Genomic DNA, 19939 nt, shown 5'->3' with positions numbered 1-19939 from the left:
TCTTCGTCGGGTCCGGCGTCCGTCTGCGGCTTCGGGTGTCCTCTTCGTCGGGTCCGGCCTCCGTCTGCGACTTCGGGTGTCCTCTTCATCGGGTCCGGCGTCCGTCTGCGACTTCGGGTGTCCTCTTCATCGGGTCCGGCGTCCGTCTGCGGCTTCGAGTGTCCTCTTTGTCGGGTCCGGCCTCCGTCTGCGACTTCGGGTGTCCTCTTCATCGGGTCCGGCGTCCGTCTGCGACTTCGGGTGTCCTCTTCATCGGGTCCGGCGTCCGTCTGCGGCTTCGGGTGTCCTCTTCGTCGGGTCCGGCGTCCTCCCCGCGCCGAGTTTGAATACTGCGCCGACATATACAGAGCTCAGTACACTCGTGTATTGTCGGCAATGCTCGGCTACCCTGGACGTACGCGCTGTACGTCCAGGACGTCAGCGCGGGAGGAGCCGAGACTGCCGACAATACACGAGTGTACTGCGCTCGGTATATGTCGGCGCAGTATTCAAACTCGGCGCGGGTATCGGCATATACCGCGCACCCACGATTTTGCCCTGATTTTCAGGGCAAAAAAGTGAGCGGTATATGCCGATAAATACGGTCTGTGGTCGGTGTGAAAGTCCACAGCTATGGTGGCAATCTCTGAAAATTGGTCACATCTGATGTACTGACTCATATTTCTTGAGACCGAACAAGCCAGGAAAGTACAAATACCCCATAAATGACCCATTTTTTTTTTGGAAAGTAGACATTCCAAGGTATTTAGTAAGGCATAGTGAGTTTATTTTTATTTTTTTTGAAGTTGTAATTTTTTTCCCCACAATTCTTTGCAAAATCAAGATTTTGTGAAGGGAAAAAAAAATTGTCAATTAGCAGGTTATTTCTCACACACAGCATATGCATACCACAAATTACACCAAAACACATTCTTCTACTCAACCGGAGTATGGGGATACTGTGTGTGAGACTTTTACAGTGTGGCCACATACAGAGGCCCAACATTGAGGGAGCACCATCTAGAAGCATAAATTACACATATAATTTCTTGACTACCTCTTGCACTTTTGAAGGCCCTGAAGCATCAGGACAATGGAAATTCCCCAAAAATGACCCCATTTTGGAAAGAAAACACCCCAACATATAATGAGTGTTTTGCACATGTCTTTTTTTTTTTTTTTTTTTCCTACAAGTTTTTTTTGAAAATGTGGAAAGAAAAATGCCCTTTTTTTTTTTTTTTAATATTATAGATGTGTATACACACACCGTTGTCTATTCATACAATATTTCTAACACATAGCATGTACATAGCAAAAATGACAGGTATACATAGGATTCGCCCTGGGACTTTGAGTGAGGTGAATACGAGTAGCCAAAAAACACGTCATAATTGTATACAAAGTAGATTACAGTATGTTGCGCATGTAAAACACAACTGCAATAAATGCAGGCTGATAAAATATGCATACAATGTGAAGAAAAAAACAATCCACATACGTGATAAATGGTATATAACCAATGTACAGACATCAGAAAAATGTGCAAGCATCAGTCATACCCCACGATTTTTCGCAAGACCATGCTCGCTCTTCAGAGGCTAATGCTTTACTATATCTGTAATACAAGTAGTAATCAAATGAATGTATGTTGCATAAGATTGGCAGGGAGGTGAGTAATCATCGGGGGTCAGAGTGTAGGAACCCTTTACTCACCAATGGGCTGGGCCAGGTCATCAGTCACTGATTCCACAGGCGGCAGGGACAAACATCCAGCACAGGACCTAAGGAGGTGGAGCATTGACATGCCTTTAGTGGGTGCAAGTGTACTTGGAGGTATCACCTTGTCCATAATAATTAACTGCAAAAAAGAGTATATGTATATCAGAAGGACCCAGCAAATACAGGTGAATTTCCTGTACTTATTAACATGCATGTGACTATACAAGGACCAGCATGAAATAAGTGCTGGTATGGACTGGGGAACTAAAAGCACAATACAAATGTATTCATTAGAGTATGAAAAAAGTATTAGCAAGTAGTGTGTGGAGCGCACTGTAAGTGAGATAAAGTGAGGGTTTGAAGGAAAAAGCAAACAAATGTGCTGAAGTATCAACTGCGCTGAAAAGCAACATAAATAACCTGAGTATAATGTGAGACCTTCCCCCCCCCCCCTCATGGAGTTGCAGCTGGTGTGTGTATAGTCATGATGTGAATGAGAACAGCTGCCATGTCAGGCTCCAATTATACCTCCGGAGGGGGGGGGAGGAACCAGATGCTCCGCCCCCCATTGCATGTGCAAGCAAAGAGGCGTTACGAGTGCAGTAGATGCTGGGGCCGCGAGTGCGCAGTATCCTCCATCGTTCTAGATGTTCCACACAGCCCAGGCGTGGCAATGCCAAATTTGGCGCCACCTGATGGGCATGGAAAACTTGATGTCGATTATGTGGGTGGCCCTGCCTGACCTAAAGGGCAGGAGATCTAGGAGACGACCCCCCCCTGACACATGGCAGCTCCTGAGCTGGGCGACGGGAACTGCCACCGACGGGGAGCAGCAAGACGGAACAGGGCCAACTCAAAAACAACCTACCTATTTATACACAGCAAATTGTAGATATGTACCGCTATAAATGAATGATGGCCGATGGTGGCAACAAACAAGGTTTTGGGCTAAATGGGTGTCTTCTGGAAAAAAAAAAAAAAAACCTGGTTTAGCTTTGAGAGTGACCTGAAAACTACATGAGTATTCTAATCATACAATTACAAAAGATGGTCCAATTCAAAAATATAACAAATTTTACAGTTGCATAAAAAGGGTATGATACATATACAGACACGTGGACTCTTGGATGAACCCAAAGTTTCTGTCTAGATGCCCTTCAGGGGTTTTAAACGCACAGAGCCAGGTGTCCATTCAAAAAAGGATATATGTCAATATAGCAGTACATTTACAATAATAAAAGCAACAGTTTAAGGGCATAATAAACCACATACCAAAGAGTATCGGTAACCCATGTACAGGATAAAGGACCTGTGTAAGTCCCATGCATCAAAGAGACGGGTCAAAGATCCCAGTTGTGTCCTTGCTAACCAAAATGGATATCTCCAGCGAAGGTCCGGAAGAATTCTACAGACATCAGATCAAAATTATCTGCAATAGAGAAACAGAATACTGGTCTCCTAATTGTAAGGATGCTATCGGACATGTATATAAATAAAGTAGGTGTGCCAGTCATCGGAGTCGTCGCAGCTGTGTTTGCATGCCGCGAACGACTCCTACGTGACGTCCGCGAACGACTCCTACGTGACGTCCGCACACGCGCACTAACGTGTGCGGCGTCACGACGCACACATCATGACACAGGAAAGTAGCCGCATGTGTGCGTCAGAGGGGAGAAGTCCGGACCAGCTGTTCAGAGGGCGCAGGATGTTGCCCTGCATTCAACAAACACCGATGCTGGAATCGCCGCCATGCGCAAGCTGCAACACCTACCAAAGAAGGCCTGCTTACGCAGAGGCTGTGAAATATGAGGGGGACACCCAACGCCAACGATCAATGGCACCGCATGAAAACCCCCCCCCCGTGCGCCAGGTGAGGGACCCAGGAAGGAGGAAAACAGATGGCACATAGAGGGAAAAGATAACCGTCAGGTGTAGCTAAGAGGAAGAAAGTTTAATTAAGGGGAAAAAGAAGAAAGAGAAACTAAACAAAAGACAACGTGGGTTATTTAAAGCGGAGTTCCGGCCACAATTTCACTTTTTAAATATAAATACCCCTGTAATACACAAGCTTAATGTATTCTAGTAAAGTTAGTCTGTAAACTAAGGTCCGTTTTGTTAGGTTGTTACAGCATTTAGACACTTTATAAAATAGAAATTGACTGGGGCCATCTTAAGTGTGGGCATCATGAAGCCAGACTGTATGACTTCCTGGATTTCAGCCTTGCACATCTCGCACATGCTCAGTGCTGCACAAGCGGTGTCAGATCAGGTTTCAGCACCTGTGCTGTCCAAGTCACATGATTCTTTGAGACTGGGGAGTGCACAGACTCCTGGAAAGTTACACCCACTACATTCCCAGGAGTCTGTGCGGTGTAGGTTAGGAAGCATTAAGCACCTAGGTGCAGGAAGTGGGAAGATTAACTATTCTGCCTAGCAACTCTGCCTAGCAACAACACTTTGAAGGTATCTAAAAAATATTTTTTTTTTCGTAAAGGACTAATGACATTGTTTTAAAACTACTGATGTAATGTTATATTTATTGGTGGAACTCCACTTTAAGAAAGGTAAATCCACTTTGCACTACAAGTGCACTTGGAAGTCCCTGTAGATCTGCGCAAGCTAAAATGCTGTTTTTTATTTTCCTTGCATGTCCCCCTCAGATCTACAGAGACTGTACTTTCGAGTACACTTGCAGTGCAAAGTGAATTTGCCTTTCGTGAATAACCCCCTATGTGTTAAGAAAATTTGTAATTTAGGTTTACGAGATATTTGCCAAAAAGAATGCATGCGCCGTAGACAACGGCGCAGGCGCACTGAGAGTGCCGGGTCTTGTATGGAATCTGCCGGTCCCGCGCTCATGCGCGGCAGTGATGTCATCACCGCTCCGGCCAGTAACAGTGCCGAAGCGGCGATACCCGTAAGGCACTCGGAGGAGACGCGGCAGCGGCCGAGGAGGGGAACGAGGAACGCTTTGCAGGCTGCAATCTCGGGTAAATCATTCATAATGCGCTAGTATGCTATGTATACTAGCTCATTATGCCTTTCTCTTGCAGGTTTTTTTTTTTTTTAGGAACATTTCTAGAGGGTTTACTACCTCTTGAAGTTAGAAGCTGATTGGCTTTCATGCACAGCTGCACCAGATTCTGAGTGCATCAGTTTTAGTAATTCCCCTCAGTGTGTCCTGTGTCCCGGCTTCCTCCTCTCATGATCTAGGTCAGCACTTTCCCCTTAGGCCCCTTTCACACTGGGGCGTTATTCGAGCGAAGCCTTATCTGCAATCCCAATGTGCTGATAAAGCTCCGCTAAGACCCTAACGTTTTAGGGCGTTTTTACAGTGCCTCTGTGTGAAAGGGTAAGACGTTTTTACAGCGCTTTCAATTAATTTCAATGGAGAGGAGTGTTTTGTTTTTTTCAGCGCCCAAAAACTGTTTCAAAGATGCTGCTTGCAGGACTCGGTGTGAAAGGGGCCATTGAGATGCATGTAGAGCGTTTTAATATCGCAATTTTTAACGCTAAAACGTTTCAGTGTGAAAGGGGTCTTACGGTTTGAACATGTGATTTGATACATTTGCTAGGGATGCATTTCAAAAGGGGGCGTCCCTAGTAAATGTATCACGCCACATGTCCAAACAGTACGGCCAGCATGAAAGGGAGGATTTGTCCTTGAAGGTCTAAGGCTGGGTTCACACTACTACACTACTTTCATCCTACTTTGCTCTGCTACATTGGTCCTACATTTATCCTACATTGGTCCTACATCCATCCTACTTTCATGAACAGGATACTACTTTGGTCTGACTTCAATGATATTCAATGGGCCTGAAGTAGGATCAATGTAGGACCAAAAGTAGTACAGGGAGCATTTTCAAAGTCGGACCGACTTGTGTAGGACGCTACAAGACGCTCTCATAGGGAAACATTGAACACAGAGCAAAGTAGGATGAAAGTAGTGTAGTAGTGTGAACCCAGCCTTAACAGTGGGTATGGGAGACAGCCAATACTCAAATCATTGCAGTAAATGTGTTTGTTTTTATTTGTGTGTGTTATATATACTTGCATATATACATACATACATACATATAATTTTGTTTGTTTTTTCAAATATAAAAGAAGCTCTTCGTTATTTATTTATTTTCTTCTTCCTCTTTATACTGACCATTTCACATGTCAAAATTAGGGCTGCAAGGTTGGGACTGTTTGAGCTTCTTGTGGAGATCCATCTTATAACTTGAATACCTTTTTTTTATATATATATTTTTTTATGTACTTTTGTCTTGCATACCAGTTCATAAATATTTGACTTTGTCTTTTTTTTTTTAGTTATTACCGCGCAGCAAACCTATCGTTCTGATCTTGTTGAGAAAAGAGCGCATATCGGATTTAGCCCATTACTTTTGATGTATTGAAATAAAATTGATTCGGATGTAAAGAAACAGTCAATTGTGTGGTTTTGTGTCCCCCCCCCCCCCCCCACACACACAATACTGTAAAACATTGCCTTGTTGTTCATGATGGTTTAGAAATGACTGGGTGTTTAGTGCCATATTTCAGGGGTTGTAGTAAATTTCAGCATTTCAGGGGTTGTAGTAAATGCACATGTAACGCATAGCTTTGACATTCCTTTATTTCAAGGAGTATGAATGTGCATTTTATATGTTTTTGCGCCTATGTTCCATTTCCCTTGCTGGAGCTTACATTTTTTTTTTTTTTTCATAGGGCGATGTGAAACACTGGCTTGCATGCGCATTGTACGCAGAGTGCCGGAAAGTCGTCATTCCAACTGTTGGAAGAGGTATTATGGAGGGAAATGGAGTGTCCCTCACTCGTATACTCCGTTCAGCCAAACTTAGGTATGAATTTGTATGTTTAAATAAAAAAAAAAATGAATAAAATACATAGGGGTCTATTTGAAAACATTCTCACACAATTTTCACCCAAGATTCAACTATTTTTCTAATTGGCTTCAGTTGGTAAACATCTGTGAAATTATAACTAGACCCCCTAGTATGTGCAGCTCATAAGGACATTAGGTTTTAGTCTCCTTTCGCACTTATACGACTTGTCCCACAATTTTGGACTGCAAAATCGCATGACAAGTCATTTTCCATGATTTTTAATGACTACCATTCATATTGGCATGACTTTAAGTCGTGCCGACTTCAAAGTAGTCCCTGCACTACTTTGGTCCGATTTTGATGGCACTTACACAGGCATACCCTGAAATCTCGCCCACGAATCGGGAAAAAATTAGCACGACTTTGAAGACTCACAAGTGTGGGCCTTAACCACTTAAGGACCGCCTCCTGTAAATATACGTCAACAGAATGGCACGGCTGGGCAGATGAACGTATCCGGCACGTCCTGTACATCTACTCAGCCGTAGGTTGCGGGTGCGCGACCCGGTCCGAAGCTGTGGGACCCGATCGCCGCTGGGGTCCCGCGATCGGTCCCCGGAACTGAAGAACGGGGAGAGCCGCATGTAAACACAGCTTCCCCGTGCTTCACTGTGGCGGCTGCATCGATCATGTGATCCACTTTTATAGGGAGACCCAATCGATGACATCAGTCCTACAGCCACACCCCCTACAGTTGTAAACACACACTAGGTGAAGCATAACACCTTCAGCGCCCCCTGTGGTAAACTGCAACTGTAATTTCCACAATAAACAATGCATCTTATAAGCATTTTTTGCTGTGAAAATGAAAATGGTCCCAAAAATGTGTCAAAATTGTCCGAAGTGTCCGCCATAATGTCGCAGTCACGAAAAAAAAATCGCTGATCGCTGCCATTGGTAGTAAAAAAAAAAAAAAAAATTAATAAAAATGCAATAAAACTATCCCCTATTTTGTAAACGCTATAAATTCTGCGCAAACCAACCGATAAACGCTTATTGCCTTTTTTTTATTTTTTATTACCAAATATATGTAGAAGAATACGTATCGGCCTAAACTGAGGAAAAAAACATTTTTTTATATATTTTTGGGGGATATTTATTATAGCAAAAAGTAAAAAATATTGATTTTTTTTTCAAAATTGTCGCTCTATTTTTGTTTATAGCGCAAAAAATAAAAACCATAGAGGTGATCAAATACCACCAAAAGAAAGCTCTATTTGTTGGAAAAAAAGGGACGCCAATTTTGTTTGGGAGCCACGTTGCACGGCCGCGCAATTGTCAGTTAAAGCGAGACAGTGCCGAATCGCAAAAAGGGGCCTGGTCCTTTACCTGCATTTTGGTCCGGGGCTTAAGTGGTTAATCATACTCTTATATTGTGAAATGTGATATATGAGGATTTTTTTTATTTATCATGCTTTTTTTTTTTTTGGCTCTCCAATAGCCTGATTCAGTTCTTCAATAAAATGAAGAAGTGGATGGACATGTCAAACCTTCCCCAGGAATTCAGAGAGCGAGTAGAACGGCTGGAAAGGAACTTTGAGGTATCTACAGTAATCTTCAAAAAATTTGAACCAATATTCATGGACATGTTTCAAAATCGCCATGAAGAGCCTCCTAGGCTTCCTAGAAGTAGGAAACAAAGGTAAATTGCTTTTCTTTGATGGTAGGCTATGGTGCCTGTGTTTGTGCATCAAATATAAATAAATCCCTGATTTTTCTTTCTTGTCCTTGCATTGTACATCAAATAAGGTGCCTCTGTGTCATACACTTCCAATTCTGCACATAAGGGGACACTTTTAATGCCTGGGTACTTTAACCACTTGACCTCCTGAAGTCCAGTGCATGTTTTTTTTTTTTTTTTTTTTTTTTTTTAGCATCAAAAATGCATTAATTGTATGGCATGGTTCACACCAGTGTGGTCAGTTCCTGGGGAAAAAAAAGTCAGAACGTGCTACATTTTTTTATTGCACTGTACAGGAACATGGTAAAACTCCTCAAACGCACTGGAACACGCACATTCTTTAGGGAGATTAAAGAGGAACTGCAGTCTTCTCAAATAATTTGTAATAAAAACATCTTTGCCATTCTGAAGCTTCCCTCCAACCACTTTGCATATTTTATATATACTGTGATTCTGTACTTGCCAAATATGCTGCAGAAATCTCCCTCCACCAAGTCTGGCTGCAGCCATTTTAACTGTGGGCAGCTGAAGCTGCTGCCTGTTCACTTCCTGGATTTACACAGTCACACACCTGCAGCTCTCATTGGCCCTCTTATGACTCACCCCCCCCCCCCTTTCCTGGCAAACTCTCTCAGGAGAGTGAGAGAGAGCTGTGCATGATGTCATAAGCCTAGGCTTTTTACCAAACAAACAGGAAGTTGGCTGTAGAAGGTGTTTACTGGCAGAAAAAAATATGTTTTGCTATCTAAAGTTAAAACGACAAGGGCAGAAGATTTAATAGATGGAAAGATGAAAAAATGACTGAGACCCCATACACACTATTAAATTAAAGTCAAACTTTAAGAGTTTCAATTTGGTTTGGCACAGTTTGATCTCAGATGGGGTGCCGGGGGGGGGGGGGGGGGGGAGTCCTGGAGGCAATGCCCTCTCATATCTTGTGCTCTAGGTGAAGTTTTTTTTACCAACCAGGTTCAATCATCTTTGGCATTCTGTTTATCATACACTAGTATTCATTGTCTACTGAAAGTATGTCATATTGTATGACTTGTTCTGTTTATTTGCACTTGTATACTGTGTTTGTTTTTTTTTTTTTTATATACACTTGCTAAAACTTCAATAAAAACATTGAATTAAAAAGAGTTTCAATTTGTATGCAATCGGACAGGCCCTTGTACTACATGGTTTTGGTAAATCTGAAGACCAAAATCTGCAGAAAATCGAATAGTGTGTATGGTGTCTGAAGGCCTGCTTTAAGGTTAAGAAAAAAGCACTAAAACGCAGTGGAACGTACCAAAAACACGCATGCAGAAAAGCACCTGGAACACATCCAGACTTCATTTCTATGGTGTAAACTGGCTCTTGGCCCCCTTCCTGACCAGGCCATTTTTTTGCTGTACGGCACTGCGTTTCTTTATCTTACACTTGCGCAGTTTTGTGACGCTGTACCCAAATAAAAATAAAAACTACAGGAGGACATCAATTTTATAACAAAAAATAAATAAATCTCGATAAGCGTATAGTGATTTTGAGCAAAAGTTATAGCGTCTACAAACCATGGAATTTTTCTGAGTAATGGTGGGCACCAGGGGCGGACTGAGATGGCCACCACGCCAGGAGGCAGTGCAGAGGCGGGGCAGCTAAAATCTTGGGATTTTCACATCAGAAGCATGTTGGTTTCAGACATATCAGGGACAGATGTAAAAAAAACGGATTTTTACATACTGTCCCTGGTTTTACTGAGCCTGGCAACCCTGATGGGGCCCCCCTAGTGACATGGGGCCCTCGGGCAGTGCCTGAGTGACTCAATGGTCAGTCTGCCCCTGGGCGGCACTTATAACGGGAATGCGATCTTGCGGCGGACAAATTGGACACCTAACTGACACTTTAGAGACTTTGCTGGGGATCAGTGCAAAAAAAATATGCCGCTGTACAAATGACAGACTAGGAAGGGGATAAAGCAGAGTTTTACCCCAAAAAATGTAACTTCCGACTTTTTTTTAATCCTCCCTCCCGTGTCACATTTTGGCACCTTTTAGGAGGGAGCAGATACCCGTCTAATCCAGGTAGTCGCTCCCACTTTCGGGGAGAGATCGCCGCAGGCTCAGCGGCGATCTATGCCATGTCCGGCCCCTCCTCTTTCCCCCCACTGTCTCCTGGGAGAGACACAGGTCCCAGAAGGCAGCAGGGACCAGTGAGGATGTGCAGCGCGACTCGCGCATACACAATAGGGAACCAGGCTGTGAAGCCGCAAGGCTTCACTTCCTGATTCCCTTACCGAAGATGGTGGCGTCTCCATCCGAGAGTCGAGGGACAGATTGACTTTGGGTGGAGACATCGCGGGCGCCCTGGACAGGTAAGTGTCCTTATCTTAAAAGTCAGCAGCTGCAGTATTTGTAGCTGTTGACTTTAAAAAAAAATAATAATTTTCGGCGGAACTCCGCTTTAACATCATGGTTGATCAAAGGATTAAATCATGTGTACCTAGCTGGAGAGTCAGTGTCGTAGGGGAAATGCTTTTACTAGTGGAAGATATGGATCAGTGTTCCTGCTTTACAGGATCCATGTCTTCTCTACTGACATAATGTCAATTTGCCTTGTTTTCATAGGCAGACTGCCATTCTGCCTATGTACCGAATGATTGGCGAGTCCCGGCAGACATTGGGTCAGTGGGACCCACTGTGTGGACTCACAGTGGGCGCGAGCCGCCGGTGACATGCACTCGTGCCCGATACCTAGAAGTGCAGGATCGCGTATATATGCACAGCACAGATGCTCTATAGCAGTAAATCTGCTGTGGGGGGGGTCCGCAAGTGGTTAAATTCAAATGGTAGCTTAATTCTTTATTTAAAAGTAATATGGTGCCTAGCCATCTGCTTAGTGTCTACTGAAAGGAGGGTCAGGATTAAGATTTACTTTTTATGCAGAGATCATGTGTCTAGGGATTATTTTGTAAGCTGTGTATGTATGGTGTAATAATGCAAGAAATTATTTGTTGGGCTTTTTCTCTCTCTCTCCTCCTCTCCTTTTTTAAATAACCCCTTCCTGCCTTTAGTAAGCTTTAGAGCCCATTCACACCTAGGCATTTTGTCGCCTGTAGTGTGACGCCCGCTGCCGCCCCGACACGCCAGAGGGATGATTTAACATTGCCCTCTATGGAGATGGTTCACATCTCCACGCCGAACGCCTGCCGCCTGAAAAAAAGTCCCGGACCTTTTTTTCAGGCGGCTTTCGGCGTTTGGCATAGGAGATGGGAACCATCTCCATAGGGGGACAATCTAGGGGCACATCTAGGCGGACAATCGCGGCGTCCTCCCTAGATGTGCATGCAGCCTTAAGTCCTCCCAGAACGCGCCTCTCGCAGGGATGCGCAATGGCGGGAATCTGTCAACACCATTTCACATGGATTGCTTGTTTGTGTGTCCTGCTAAATTATTGCGAGAGGAATAACATTTTACACAATGCTTAATCGCTGAATCTTTTTTACTTCTGTTTTTAAGGAAGTTGCAGTGTAATGTTAAAGATCTTTTCAACTTCTGCTGGACTCTATTTGTATATGCAAAGGGTAAGTGCGAGTTGTATTTACAATTTTTATTTTATTTCTCTTCTTTTTTTTTTCTGTATTGAGAGTGGAATTTATCGTATTTAAAGCGGGGGTTCACCCTATCGACAGGAAAAAAAAATTTTTTTTTTCTTTTACCTTTAAATCAGGCACTGTAGCGCGAGCTACAGTATGCCTGTCCCGAATTTTTTCCCCCCATACTCACCTTGTAGTCGTCCATCGAAGATACCGGGGAATGGGCGTGCCTCTGGAGACGGAGGATGATTGACGGCCGGCTCTGGCGCGTCACGCTTCTCCGGAAATAGCCGAAATAGGCTTGGTCTTCACGACGCGTGCGCATAGCCTGTGCGCACGCGCCGTGAAGAGCCGAGACCTACTCCGGCTGTCTTCGGGGAGAGTGACGTGCCAGGGCCGGCCGTCAATCATCCTCCCTCTCCATAGGCACGCCCATTCCCCGCGGGAGCCGGAATCTACGATGGACGACTACGAGGTGAGTACGGGGTTAAAAAAATCGGGACAGGCATACTGTAGCTCGCGCTACAATGCCTGTCTCGATGGTAACATCATGTGGGTCAGGGTGAACTACCGCTTTAATGACTTTGATTTTAATACAACTTGTTCAGTTTTGCTACCAGATAACTTTGAACAATTTAATAAAAAGCTGAGATTGTGTTATGTAACTCAGTGAACAGCGTGTGTATTTTTTATTTTTTTTTATGAAACCATCAAAGTGCTTTACCTGCTAAGTCCTTACAGATTGTACGTGATTTCGTGTCCTTTTTCTTTCTTAGGAAATTTTAGTCTGATTGGCGATGATTTGGTTAACTCTTATCACTTGCTTTTGTGCTGCCTGGATTTGGTTTATGTTCATACTTTGCAGTGTCCTCATAAAGATGACCTTCTGAATCCATCATTTACAGGTAGGTCTTCTAAATGTAGACCATTTATCAGCTAGTTGGACCAACTTTTTGATTGTGGACCAGTCTGTCTTGTACATTTTGTGTGGGAAAGTGTTTTGGTTAATGTCTTGGGCAGCTTTCACATGCGGGCTGGCGTTGGACGGTAAAACACTGCTAGTTATAGCAGCGCTTTACCCTAATTTTAGCGGCGCCAGTGGGCGTTTTTTTATTATTTTTTTATTATTGTGGCACCTGGAATCGGCCACTAGAGATGCCTTTGCACAGGTCTGAGATAGATTAGCACTGAAGAGGACTCTGAACATGTACTAAATAAGGAAGTGGTCAGGGGCAGGTTTTTATTGCGCAGTGCTACTTTTAGAGCTGCTGAGGTAAGAATTGATAAATGTTCCACTCTTTGTGCAAAGTTGTTAGAGTAGCTAAAAATAAAGATATTGGGCCAGATTCTCAAAGAGATACGACGGTGTATCTCCTGATACACCGTCGTATCTCTGAGTTAGGCCGGTCGTATCTATGCGACTGATTCATAGAATCAGTTATGCATAGATATGCCTAAGATCCGACAGGTGTAACTGTGTTACACCGTCAGATCTTAGGCTGCAATTCCCGGCCGGCCGCTAGGTGGCGTTTCGCTTTATTTACGCGGCGATTATGCAAATGAGGAGATACGCCGATTCCGAAACGAACGACCGCCCGGCGCTTTTTTTTTTTTACGTAGTTTGTGTTCGGCTTTTTCCGGCGTATAGTTACCCCTGCTTCTATGAGGCGCAGCCAATGTTAATTATGGCCGTCGTTCCCGCGTCGAATTTTGAAATTTTACGCCGTTTGCGTACGTCGATTCTCAAACGCGCTGGACGCAAGTTACGCTCACGCCGAAACCAATGACGTCCTAGCGACGTCATTGGGAGCAATGCACGCCGGGAAAATTCGCGGACTGCGCATGCACATTTAAATCGACGCGGGGACGTGCCTGATTTAAATACTACACTCCCCCTAGCCGCGGAATTTGAACTCCGCCGGGGGATTTACAATCCGCCGCCGCAAGTTTGGAGGTAAGTGTTTTGTGAATTGCCCACTTGCCTCGAAAACTTGCGGCGGCGGATCTAAAGATCCGCTGATCTATCTGAATCTAGCCCTTATACTCCAGAAATTTGCGTCGAAGTGTGTGATTAAATAAATATAGATGGATGTAGATCTGGTGTGCAGCTTAGTAAAGTTTTGCAAAATATGCCAGAGCCATTTATTCCCTGCTGGGGTGATTTGTTTCTATTGAGAACAATGGGAGATAAAATATGTTGAGGTTAGAGGTCGACCGATATGGGTTTTTCTCTGGCCGATGCCGATATTTAGAAATCGGGGCAGCCGATGGCCGATATATGAGGCCGATTTTTGCGGCCGATATTTTGGGCCGATTTTTGGATTGGGATGCATTGTGGAGGAGGATGGATGGTGCTGGGCGTGGGTGGGAGATGCGTTGTGGAGGGGGAAAGATGGTGCTGGCTGTGCCTGGGGGATGCATTGTGGAGGGGGGTGGATGAATGGTGCTGGGCGTGGGTGGGGGATGCATTGTGGAGGGGGGTGGATGAATGGTGCTGGGCGTGGGTGGGGGATGCGTTGTGGAGGGGGATGGATGGTGCTGGGCGTGGGTGGGAGATGCGTTGTGGAGGGGGAAAGATGGTGCTGGCTGTGCGTGGGGGATGCATTGTGGAGGGGGATGGATGAATGGTGCTGGGTGTGGGTGGGGGATGCGTTGTGGAGGGGGATGGATGGTGCTGGGCGTGGGTGGGAGATGCGTTGTGGAGGGGGAAAGATGGTGCTGGCTGTGCGTGGGGGATGCATTGTGGAGGGGGATGGATGAATGGTGCTGGGTGTGGGTGGGGGATGTGTTGTGGAGGGGGATAGATGGATGGTGCTGGCGGTGGATGTGTTGTGAAGGGGGATGGATGGATGCAGCTGGCCGTGGGTGGGGGATGCATTGTGAAGGGGGATGGATGGATGCAGCTGGCCGTGGGTGGGGGATGTATTGTGAAGGGGGATGGATGGATGCAGCTGGCCGTGGGTGGGGGATGCATTGTGAAGGGGGATGGATGGATGGATGGAGCTGGCCGTGGGTGGGGGATGTATTGTGAAGGGGGATGCATGGATGCAGCTGGCCGTGGGTGGGGGATGTATTGTGAAGGGGGATGGATGGATGAAGCTGGCCGTGGGTGGGGGATGCATTGTGAAGGGGGATGGATGGATGCAGCTGGCCGTGGGTGGGGGATGCATTGTGAAGGGGGATGGATGCAGCTGGCCGTGGGATGCATTGTGAAGGGGGATGGATGGATGCAGCTGGCCGTGGGTGGGGGATGTATTGTGAAGGGGGATGGATGGATGCAGTTGGCTGTGGGTGGGGGATGCATTGTGAAGGGGGATGGATGGATGGATGGAGCTGGCCGTGGGTGGGGGATGTATTGTGAAGGGGGATGGATGGATGAAGCTGGCCGTGGGTGGGGGATGCATTGTGAAGGGGGATGGATGGATGGAGCTGGCCGTGGGTGGGGGATGTATTGTGAAGGGGGATGGATGGATGAAGCTGGCCGTGGGTGGGGGATGCATTGTGAAGGGGGATGGATGGATGCAGCTGGCCGTGGGTGGGGGATGCATTGTGAAGGGGGATGGATGCAGCTGGCCGTGGGATGCATTGTGAAGGGGGATGGATGGATGCAGCTGGCCGTGGGTGGGGGATGTATTGTGAAGGGGGATGGATGGATGCAGTTGGCTGTGGGTGGGGGATGCATTGTGAAGGGGGATGGATGGATGGATGGAGCTGGCCGTGGGTGGGGGATGTATTGTGAAGGGGGATGGATGGATGAAGCTGGCCGTGGGTGGGGGATGCATTGTGAAGGGGGATGGATGGATGGAGCTGGCCGTGGGTGGGGGATGTATTGTGAAGGGGGATGGATGGATGAAGCTGGCCGTGGGTGGGGGATGCATTGTGAAGGGGGATGGATGGATGCAGCTGGCCGTGGGTGGGGGATGCATTGTGAAGGGGGATGGATGCAGCTGGCCGTGGGATGCATTGTGAAGGGGGATGGATGGATGCAGCTGGCCGTGGGTGGGGGATGTATTGTGAAGGGGGATGGATGGATGCAGTTGGCTGTGGGTGGGGGATGCATTGTGAAGGGGGATGGATGGATGGATGGAGCTGGCCGTGGGTGGGGGATGTATTGTGAAGGGGGATGGATGGATGAAGCTGGCCGTGGGTGGGGGATGCATTGTGAAGGGGGATGGATGGATGGAGCTGGCCGTGGGTGGGGGATGCATTGTGAAGGGGGATGGATGGATGGAGCTGGCCGTGGGTGGGGGATGTATTGTGAAGGGGGATGGATGGATGGAGCTGGCCGTGGGTGGGGGATGTATTGTGAAGGGGGATGGATGGATGGATGGAGCTGGCCGTGGGTGGGGGATGCATTGTGGAGGGGGGTGGATGGATGGAGCTGGCCGTGGGTGGGGGATGCATTGTGAAGGGGGATGGATGGATGCAGCTGGCCGTGGGTGGGGGATGTATTGTGAAGGGGGATGGATGGATGGAGCTGGCCGTGGGTGGGGGATGCATTGTGGAGGGGGGTGGATGGATGGAGCTGGCCGTGGGTGGGGGATGCATTGTGAAGGGGGATGGATGGATGGATGGAGCTGGCCGTGGGTGGGGGATGTATTGTGAAGGGGGATGGATGGATGGATGGAGCTGGCCGTGGGTGGGGGATGTATTGTGAAGGGGGATGGATGGATGGATGGAGCTGGCCGTGGGTGGGGGATGCATTGTGGAGGGGGGTGGATGGATGGAGCTGGCCGTGGGTGGGGGATGCATTGTGAAGGGGGATGGATGGATGGAGCTGGCCGTGGGTGGGGGGATGCATTGTGAAGGGGGATGGATGGATGGAGCTGGCCGTGGGTGGGGGATGCATTGTGAAGGGGGATGGATGGATGCAGCTGGCCGTGGGTGGGAGATGCTTTGTAGAGGGGGGTGGATGGATGCAGCTGGCCGTGGGTGGGGATGGATATATATAAAATGAGTGTGTATACAGGAGAGGTGTGTGCTCTAACATGTACACACTGTTCCCTCCAGCACTGTCCATTGGATGACACCTGTGAGCTCCCACGTGAGTTGGAGTACTATGTACAATCACTAGAGAGCCGAGGCACCTATCAGAGATGATAGGAATACTGTACATTACCCCCAGTCTCCAGCAGCACGAGAAATGAATCCTTCAGCCACGCTGCTGGTAGCCTGCGCGCCGGCCCCGCCCCCCCTTACCTCGGCGGGCTGTAGCAGAAAGCAAACTTGTCACAAGCCTGAGCAGCTTGCAGTAGTTGTCTGCGAGAAGAGATCACAAAAGCTTCCTGCATGCTGGGACGGTGGCGGGATTACTGAACATGGGCTCTAGGCTACGGCTGGAGCCGTAGCCTAGAGCCCATGTTCAGTAATCCCGCCAACGTCCCAGCATGCAGGAAGCTTTTGTGATCTCTTTGCGCAGACAACTTGTACTGCAGCTGCTCAGGCTTGTGACAAGTTTGCTTTCTGCTACAGCCCGACGAGGTAAGGGGGGGCGGGGCCGGCGCGCAGGCTACCAGCAGCGTGGCTGAAGGATTCATTTCTCGTGCTGCTGTAGGTGGAGCGGGGTTTTAGCGCGTCAGCCGAAAATCGGCCGATTTTTTTACAATAATCGGCCGATGCCGATTTCTTAAAAACGGCCAAATATCGGCCGATATATCGGCCGACCGATATATCGGTCGACCTCTAGTTGAGGTACATTTTATTTTCTGCCTGGCTTCATTTTGTTTTTTTCTTGGAGGCAAAAATCATCTTCCAAGATAGTGAGATTGCAGTCTCTATAGTGCCAACACCACCCACTTAGAAAGGACTACATATGTGTTACTTTAGATTAAACAATCTTTCTTCTTGTGTAAACAGCAAAGTTGCCAGTTCCTGATATGGATAGCATTGGTGATGATGATCCTCCCTGCATTATCAATGCACTGTGTGAATACTACGATGGGCTTGCAGTGGAAGCCAAAGGGATAAAAGAGCATTACTTCAAGCCTTACATCTCAAAACTCTACGACAGAAAGGTACATCTGTCTTGGTTGTATGGCGTTTTCTTTCTAGGTTTTGTGAAAAATGTTGCTTAACTTGCATATTTGTATTGGTTCTCTAAATTTTTCATTTACATTTTCATACAGTGAACCTCTGATTTTTTTTTTTTTTTTTTAGACTTTCCACCTATGCGCACAAAATCATGATTGCTTAACCTTTTAGAATGACACCTTCAGGTGTGGCGACTTTTCACCAGAGACATTCATATAAATCTGGGATCTCCAAACTTTCTAAACAAAGGGCCAGTGTTCATACTTTGGGGGGGGGGCAGACTTTGGGCAGTGGGAGTAAACAATGCTCCATCGTTGATGTCAGTGGAAGGAATGGTGTCCCCATCGTTGGCATCAGCGGGAGGAATTGTGTCTTAGTGTCAGTTACTATGCTCCACTGTTGTTGACTGTGGGAGAAATTGTGCCCAGGGGCTGGATAAAAGCAAACAAAGGGCCGCAGATTGGAGACCACTGATATAGATAAGAGAAAAGGTGTGTGTATAAAATAAATTTTGTACAAATGCACAACTCAAGAATAAAAAACTAAAGCCATTGAGTGACACAGGAGCAATCGGCAAAATCCCTGACAGGTTTTTGCTGACCTGTTTGTATTTATGGGAAGCTAAGTGTGACAGTTTGCAAATTTCAAAGACTCCTATTTATTTCTGGAGATGAGACAAATTTCTATTCTAAAGCCCCATACACACCATCAGATTTTCTGCAGATTTTTGTCTTCAGGTTTACCAAAACCATATAATATGAGGTCAAACCTTAAGGCTTCATTTCCACTGGCGTTTTTACAGCCACTTTTCTGAGCGTTTTTTACAGCTTAAAAACACCTGTCCAAGTTATGGCATAGGCGTTTTTGAGCTGTAAAAAAAACGCGGGACCAGGGCGTTCTGTGGCTCCAGCAATAGAGCTGTAAAAACGCCAGACATTAAAAAACGCTCAAACGGGCAAAAACGCTACCGCGGCCTTTTGAGCTCCAGCTCACAAAAAAAACTTTTTTTTTTTTTTGTTTTTACAAAATAAACATGGACAGGCATTTTTAAGCTGTAAAAAAGGCTAACAGTGGCTGTAAAAACGCCAGTGGAAATAAAGCCTAATGCCGCGTACACACCATCGTTTTCTGCGATGGAAAAATGCGACGCTTTATGTGCTTTAAAAAAACGTCATTTTTCAAACTTCAATTTGAACAACGACGTAGCATACACACCATCGCTTTTTCACAACGCTCTAGCACAGCGCAGTTCCGTCAATCACGCACGACGTCACTATAAAGGGTCGTTTCCAAGCGGAAGACGGCCTCTTTTGCTGATATCGTGTTGCTGCGTGTTAGTAAAAGTTTGGTGAGATACGATTCGTGATTTTCAGTGACTGTGCTTTAAATTTCGTTTTCTTGTCTATAAGCTGAAAAACACCTTAACGAATGTGCTGATTCCATTCTGAACAGTCGTTTTACATGAATGAGCGCTGCCGTCTCCTAACTTGCTTCTGAGCATGCGCGGGCTTAAATCGACGTTTTTACGTACACACGGTCAATGTTTAGAACACAGAAAACGACGTCGGCCAAAAACGACACATAAAATTGAAGCATGCTTCAATTTTTTTCTGTCGTTTTTTAGAAGACATAAAACGACGTTTTTGCCCACACACGGTCAATTAAATTGACGTTTTTGAAAATGACGTTTTTTTCCATCGCAGAAAACGATGGTGTGTACGCGGCATTAGAGTTTCAATTTGTATGCAATCAGGCAGGCCCTTGTACTACATGGTTTTGGTAAATCTGAAGACAAAAATCTGCAGATAATCTGATGGTGTGTATGGGGCTTAAGGAAACACAAAATAAGCAAGTAATCAGTGTCAGGTTTGATGCAGTCACAAGTGCAGGACTTTGGAGCAGCCAAAGGAGGAATGTATGACTCGGGCTCGCTAACCTTCTTTCTAATAAATCTGCCCAGCTGTGCTTCTTACAGCTGCTGTTAAGCATTGCTTTTCCTTGCGATGGGATAGTGTATGTCTGTTAAGATCTGCTGTATGTGGCATATAAATTCACAGGTAA

The 19939-nt window shown here is 46.2% G+C and overlaps 1 protein-coding gene across 1 annotated transcript in view; it reads left to right on the top strand.

Annotated features, from left to right (window-relative positions):
- RBL1 (RB transcriptional corepressor like 1) overlaps positions 1-19939 on the top strand; it is a 46803-nt gene that overhangs the window by 8805 nt on the left and 18059 nt on the right. The window contains exons 2-6 of the mRNA XM_040330290.1: positions 6415-6548; positions 8035-8235; positions 11772-11836; positions 12625-12753; positions 17705-17862. Coding sequence (XP_040186224.1) covers positions 6415-6548; positions 8035-8235; positions 11772-11836; positions 12625-12753; positions 17705-17862 — 687 coding nt within the window. The remainder of the gene's footprint in view (positions 1-6414; positions 6549-8034; positions 8236-11771; positions 11837-12624; positions 12754-17704; positions 17863-19939) is intronic.

Source organism: Rana temporaria, chromosome 12 (assembly GCF_905171775.1).
Source record: "Rana temporaria chromosome 12, aRanTem1.1, whole genome shotgun sequence".
NCBI lineage: Eukaryota > Metazoa > Chordata > Amphibia > Anura > Ranidae > Rana > Rana temporaria.
Note: the sequence above shows the minus strand (reverse complement) of the source record. Positions and strands in the feature narration are given on the sequence as shown.